The 7272-nt window shown below is 39.6% G+C and overlaps 1 protein-coding gene across 5 annotated transcripts in view; it reads right to left on the bottom strand.

The window, feature by feature from the left end:
• Positions 1–422: 422 nt before the first annotated feature.
• The window catches only part of ENPP2 (ectonucleotide pyrophosphatase/phosphodiesterase 2), a 104797-nt gene continuing 97947 nt past the window's right edge, over positions 423–7272 (bottom strand). For all 5 annotated transcript variants that reach the window (XM_006769096.2, XM_006769094.2, XM_006769097.2 and 2 more), the window contains 2 exons: positions 6341–6497; positions 423–1022 (listed from right to left, as the gene is read on the bottom strand). In XM_006769096.2, the coding sequence (XP_006769159.1) occupies positions 852–1022; positions 6341–6497 (328 nt within the window). In that variant the 3' untranslated portion in view covers positions 423–851. The remainder of the gene's footprint in view (positions 1023–6340; positions 6498–7272) is intronic.

The raw sequence follows: 7272 nt of genomic DNA, 5'->3' as shown, positions 1-7272 counted from the left end.
TCCTACTGTCTTAATTCTCTTCATATCCTCTATGATTCTTAAGTTGGTACCTTATATAGAATATATGCTTAATCCAGTCTCAGTTGAGTCTAATACTTAGAGCTTTGAACCAACTTGATCAGAAGAACCTATTCTTCCAAACATCGATGTATTTTAAAAAGAGGTAAGTGAGAAAGGGTATTAAGGAATTTTTCTGGTTTCCTTTTCCCCCTTCCCTTCTGCTTTCCCATAGATATGTACCTAAACTATCTTATCCAGGCCACTGTGGCTGAACATCAAACATGCCCCTTTGACTGTGTGAACTACATCCAACTAGGAAGAGGGCCCACCTAATGCAAGAAATGTATACCTTTCATGCATGAACACACCTGCAGCAGACATTCTAGTTCATAAGTAGAATAAAGGCCAAATAAAACCAGAAAAAAACCTGAATGTGTGATTTATTATATTTAAGATTGGTTTATAAGGTTTAAATATATCTGTTATCATTAACAGAAATAAATGCAACTTTACAAAATCAGTGTTTCAATACAGTACAGGACTAAATGTAGCAATTGTGCATTGGAAAATTAATATTTCCTCAATGCATGTATCAAATTTGCAGCACCATTTAGAAGCTTCCACTAAAAATCTCTAGCTGCAGTATTTCTTACAAGCTCTACGCAGCGCACAAGTCTACCTAAATCAAGCATTAGAGAAGAACAGTGGAGTCATTCAGGCGTAATATGTAAGATTTGGTACAGGATTAAAATACTAACATTTTTTTAATGTCCTGGTTTCAAATTAATAAATACAAAACAATATAAAAATATACACCAGTTGATAAGACGGCACTGCAGATGATCAGAAAGTTAAATCTCGCTCTCATATGTATGCAGGTATGTCTTTAGTGCCAGGATTTCTGAATAGCTACGGCTGGTCTTTCGGAAGAAATCCAGACTGGTGAGATGTTCAATGTCCCGCACCCGAGCTGTGTGCATCTTGATGAGTTCTTCTACCCATCTCGACTCATCCTCTGAGCTCTGCAATGGAAATAGCATACAATCAGAGTCAGAATTTTCCAGAGGAGGTTCTCCAAATGCTCAGTTTGTCCCAAGTCCACGAATGACCTCTACACACTTCTGCACCCAGAGCCAGTGTGTTATTCCTTCCTGGCCTCCCCGCCACTCTACCACATTCCTGTCAGTAATGTGCCACAAATACTTGCCCTTGGCTATAAACATTCTCAACAGCAATTAGCTGTGCTAAATAAACGAGACATGTGGTATGAAAGGGCATTTGACTCAATAGGTTCTCAGACATAAATCAAAATGAGGAAAACCAAAGATCTTGGAGAATTCAGTAATTTGTCCCCCTGCCCCCTCCCTGTCAAATTACAGTGTTGAGCACAGAGCACAAGTGATTGGAGTGCTCCTCTGCTTCCCCAGGAAAGTAAGAAGTTTGTGTCCAATGTACAACATTATGTGTGTGCATTCCTAGTCTTTCAGAAGAACTCACTACATCAGCTACATCATCTATTAGACTCTAATGGATTGACATTTGAATAGTGAGTTTGACTTGGAAGCAGCTCAGTTGATACACCTGGCGCTCTGGGGCCCAAGAGACCTAGGTTGGAATTGTGGCTATACCACTTCCCGGCTGAGAGACTTTGGTTAAACTAGTTGATCTCTCTAGTCCTCAGTTTTTCCCTTGGTTCACAAGGAGATATGCTTACCTCAGCACTCCCTGGGGGGTAGGAAGAAGGGGAAGGAAGAAAGGGTGGGGAGAAAGTAAGAAAATAGCACCATGGAAAAAAGAAAGAAAATCTCTCTCTGTTTTAGCTACTTGTTTACAATAGCCCCACCAGCTATACATATATCAGAAGGACAGTCAGATGTCTCACACCAATCAATTTATTTCATGTCTAAGTTGAAAACAAAAAGCAATTCAGGAGAAGCAGTCCTTTATGTTTTAAAAACAACTTATTTCACTTTTGAGGGAAGTTAAGAGCAAGAAGGAAGTCTGAGAGCTCTGAGAATTACGGAAAAACTAGAGGCCTGGTGCATGAAATTCATGCACTGAGGTGGGGTGGTGTCCCTCAGCCCGGCTCTCAGGGGATGTCCGGGACCTCTGGCTCCTTACCGCCTACCTGCTCACTGCTCCTTATTGCTGCTGCGGAGGCAGGAGAGGCTCCCTCCACCGCCACTGCACTCGCCAGCCATGAGACCAGCTTGTGGCTGAGCAGCGCTCCCCCTGTGGGAGCGAACTGACTACCAGGGGGCAGCTCCTGCATTGAGCGTCTGCCCCCTGGTGGTCAGTGTGCATCATAATGATCGGTTGTTCTGCCCTTCGATCAATTTGCATATTAGGCTTTTATTATATAGGATACCTACCTTCATCGGTAGGCACGAAGCAGGGGAACCTTTGCAAATAAATTTATTCCCAAATGCCCCAGCAGTGCAATGGCTCCCAAAAGTCTTTCTATAAGATAAAGGGTGGCTGTGTGTCCCAGGGCTGAGAATGTTCAGATCTGCCCTCACCCAACTCTTTTACCACTAGTGGGATCAATGAACCAAAGCCCAAGAACCTGCAATGGGTTTTCTCGTAAAGCTCCAACCCACAGCGACCTGGACAGGGAGCTAAGCAGTTTGTGCCAGTGCTAAATATGTATCATGAGGGTGTTGGTTCAGGAAACTGATGCTCGGCCATCCCAGGTGAAATGAAGAAATAGGAAGAAATTGCTTTGCAGACTGGAGGAGTAAGGATTTTAACACTCCATGCCCCACCCTCCTAACCCAAGCTAACCAAGATCTCTGAGATTCACAGCAAAGACCTAAATATAACTCTACCCACAACGGTACTGACCAGTCCTCAGTGCGACCATATAATTAACGAAGTAGGAGGTCTCCAAACCCTGCAGGACCCCCTCCGAGTAAGCAGAGTAAGCATGAAGCTATATTTTGGGAGAATTTTCATATTCAACTCATTTATTTGATTTTCAATGGTCAGTAAGTCTACTTGTTTCTTTGTAAATACAGCCATTTGAATGTGTGGACATGGGTGAAAAGGTTTTTCCTAATTTAAATTTATAAGAATTCAGGGGAAAATCTGTGTTTTGCTATTTCTTTATTTGGGAAGTGATTTGCCAAATTCATTTGACAGACATTCTCCTCTGGTTCTAACATGCTAAAATCTAGCCTCCAATTAATCATTAGAAAATACTAGCTATGCTAAACATGAAAAAAAAAATGTCTCCTACCTGATATTAGCAGGCAATCTACAGAAACATTTGCTGAGGGAGACTCTAGTGTGAAATGCAAAACTAATAAAACTCAAATAAAAGTTCATGTGTACCGAGGGAGGGAAGAAGGAAAGGAAAAACTTTAAGAATAAATAACTTAGAACACTAATGCAACCAAAAGCACAATCCATGAACTTGCTTATTGTCTCTATTACTATAAAAATTTACTGTTCACTTGCCTCTTCTCCCTGATTTTATCCCAACTGAGTTTGAATTCAAGCCCTGGCAGTTTTAAGGTGAACCTCAAAGCAAGGACAGGTTTCTATGTGGACAGGGGGTTCTTCAATAAGAAGCTTGCTGGCCATGAGCTCTACAGGAAATACCTCTAAACTCTATGCAGAGCCAGGAACCAAGAAGGAAAGAACTATGAGAACATTAGTGGATTTCATTTGTCAGATGAAAAATGTGCAGTGACTAAAGAATTGCTTTGACCTGAAATTAAAATGACATTTCCAAACTCTCCCATCACCAAATTCCTCTACTGACAGAGGAACTTGAGCATGTATTCCCAAGGAACCTACATATACCTTAAATAGCCTATTGTGAGTCTTCAATGTTCTTTTTCGTTTCCATTTTATCTTAAAAATGCATGGCAATTTTGAATTTCACTCCTCAATATGTATGTGTTTGTTTTTTGCAAAAAATTTACCTCCCCACAACAAATTTTTAGTAAATTTGAGGTTCAAAGAAAGCATATCCTGTTATACACTTCTGGTGGACCATTAGCTACCCTTGTGGTTATAAACAATCAAAATTGAGAAGGTCTGGCCAATATGTTGATGAGAACTCGCCTCTCTTATAGTTCTCTTGCTTCTCCACTTCCCATCCAATAATTTATAAGATCTTAATAATCCTTTCAGTATAATATTGCTGCCTTCCACCCTTCTTTTTCAATTTCTAAGATCACAACCCCAGTTTAAGTTACTACCTCAATCCCATGAAATGAATCTTGCCAAACGCCATTGAGTACCATGCTTGACACCCTTTCATTCAAATTTATCTCCCTAAAGCAGAGCCTACAATGTTTCTCCTATGCTTAAACATTTTACATTGCTTGTTAATGCCTATGCAATAAGAAAAATTCCTAAGGTCCCAAGGTTCCACCAGGAAAATCTGATCAATTTGAAAGAGGATGGGCATTTGGAGTCAGAGGTCTTGACTCTAAAGTCCTGCTCTCCTATTGACTAAACAGGGTACCAACTAACATACTTTTCCTTTATTAGCTCTAGGTTTCTCAATAGTTAATAAAAAGGGATTTGGGGAGAGAATATATACCTGCCTCACAGGGTAATTAGATTATTAGAAATAATATATATAGGGTGTCCCAAAATTCACGCAAGGGCTTGCACAGGACTTGGCTGGTCACATGTACTCAATAAATGGTACAGCTACTACTGCTGCTAATATGACTATTGTTACTATTTATTTTATTTTAAATTTGATTTTAGACAAGTTTTAAAACCAGATTGCCAGTTAAAAAATGGTCACGAGGCTGTAACATTAAGTGTAGTGAATAATAGTCCATAAATTGCAACAACTAGGTATGGTGTTAGAGGGGTACTAGACTTAGTGGGATGATCCCTTCATAACATATATACTAAATGTGTAATTGCTATGTTGTACACCTGAAACTAATGTAGTTTGGCTGTTAACTCAAATGAAAAATTAAAAAAAAAAACCCTTACCTCCCACTATTACTCTTATTTCCAATATTCCATCTGAATTTAATTAGCTTTCTTGGCCATCATTTCAATTTTCTTTCTTTTATCCTGAATCCCTTATTTTGCTTTGGATATTCATAGCCTCGATCTTCTCCTATAGTTGAAACCATTGTCCAAAAGCCAGCTTGGCCATGAAGCTGATAATCTCTGTTGAAGCTTTTCTATGGCACTTTGCCTTTTACTGTAGCAATTTCTATACCCGTTTCATTTGTTCTCCCCATTTCATTTGCTCTCTCCCACTGAAGGCTGCCTAGGGTAGTGACTATTGAATAGACTTCTGTTTCTCCCAGAGTATCTTACACAAGTTAGGAATTTGAGTCGTGCTTGTTGACAAAAAAAAAATCCTCTTGAGTAGATTTTATCCCTGCTCTTTATATTACATGAAAAAAAAGCATAAAGAGTATTAGTTCTAAAGTCAGCCTTGGAGTACAGACACTCAATTGCATTAGTGAGACCTGGAATAGCTGTTATTTTTCCCTGAGTGTAGAATCCGTTCAGGGCCAAGAGCATACAGCATGGCTCATGTCTACCTGCCTGGGAAGTTTTCATCATGCCATCCTGCCTATACATGGAAATAAGAGAGTCAGGAGTCACCTGTCTATTTAAAAATGGGGTGACTCCCTCCCATAACTAGTAGCAAATGAATTCTGATTTGTAAAGAATATATTCCCCCTATGTGTCTTTTTTTTAAATATATTTTTATTGATTTCAGAGAGGAAGGGAGAGGGATAGAAATATAGAAACATCAAAGATGAGAAAGAATCATTGATCGGCTGCCCCCTACATGCCCCCTACTGGGGATCGAGCCTGCAACCCAGGCATGTGCCCTTGACTGGAATCAAACCTGGGACCCTTCAGTCCACAGGCTGACACTCTATCCACTGAGCCAAACCAGCTAGGGCTCCCCTGTGTGTCTTTTAAAAATGATTTATTATGGAAATTTTCAAACACCCATCAAAGTAGAGAGAACTCTTAACTAGTTTCAATAAGTATCAAAATTTAACTACTTTCCTCTTTCTTCTTATAAAATCTGTATGTCTTTTGCAAAACTCAAAGCATTTGGGCACTTTTATCATCTGTCAAACTCAAATACATAAATAGAACTTCATTAAATGCACACACGCACATACACCCACACCCTTACACTGAAAAATGAAAAGCCATTGCAACACAGCTTCCAAGTGTTAAGCAAAGTTTGCTTGGATCCTTTCTTCTTTCCACTTGGTTGTATAGTCCAATTGCCTTATAATAAGTATGTTCTGGTTCAACAGTGGGATATAGATTGAGAAGTAAAGATGAATTATGTAACCACATCCTAAAGAACTCTCTATGAACTCACATTGCAGCTCTCCTCATTTTCAGGTCTGTGAGGAAGAATGAAGGAGGAGACAGAGAGAGGGCCATCACATTTGTCTGCAGGCTGAGTGAAATCCAGGCAGCTGGTGAGGATGCTGTAGTAGTGAGTTGGAACGGGAATGGAACTGCCTTCCACGTACCTGAAATAGGAAGGTATTTACAACTGCTGTAGTAGCTTTCCTTTTCAAGTGTACCCGCTTATTGCCTAGGTCACTAAAAATATTTCCCACTCAATTGAATTATTTTTTTTTTCTTCTAAGGAGTAACCCACTTCTTTATCTCTGAACATAATGTTTTAGCTGCCTCAACTCCCCCTCTCTCAACCTGGCAGAGTAAAAAAGATATTCCAGGAAAATAGAACAGCTTGAATCAAGACTTGATGCTGGACATGATGAATAGAACAATATAGTAGAAAAGTGAGCCTGGAAGGGTCAACAAATTTCAAATTATGAAGGGTTCTGAGTGCCAAGTTGTGGAGTTTGTGTTAAAAAGGATATATGAAATCTTATGCTAACTAACAAAATAACCTTCTTGATTAAGTAAAATATATGAAAAATGCTTCTCTCCAAATCAGGAAATGGGGTATATGCCTTCAAAAAAAAAAAAAAAAAAAGCCTGACTAGTCATGTCTGCTATAAATCGCTAACAGCCTTTTGAGCATATTACAGGAACTAGCTTCAGGGAAGGAAGCTGACTCCAGCAACCAGATGTTCTGGAGACTTGCTCTCAACCATAAAAAGCTTGACCAGTTTTAATATAATCATTGAAATGGATCCTTCTGACTTACATGTAAAGAACTTTCAACCTTCCTCCCCCTAATTTCTTTGTTCTGCTTTCCCTCTCCCTCCTGATAAAAACCCCTGCCTGCACTGAGATGTTAAATGGGCTTTGGGAGAAGAGAAATCAAACAAGCAC

The sequence above is a fragment of the Myotis davidii genome, unplaced genomic scaffold (assembly GCF_000327345.1).
Source record: "Myotis davidii unplaced genomic scaffold, ASM32734v1 scaffold1, whole genome shotgun sequence".
Lineage (NCBI taxonomy): Eukaryota > Metazoa > Chordata > Mammalia > Chiroptera > Vespertilionidae > Myotis > Myotis davidii.
Note: the sequence above shows the minus strand (reverse complement) of the source record. Positions and strands in the feature narration are given on the sequence as shown.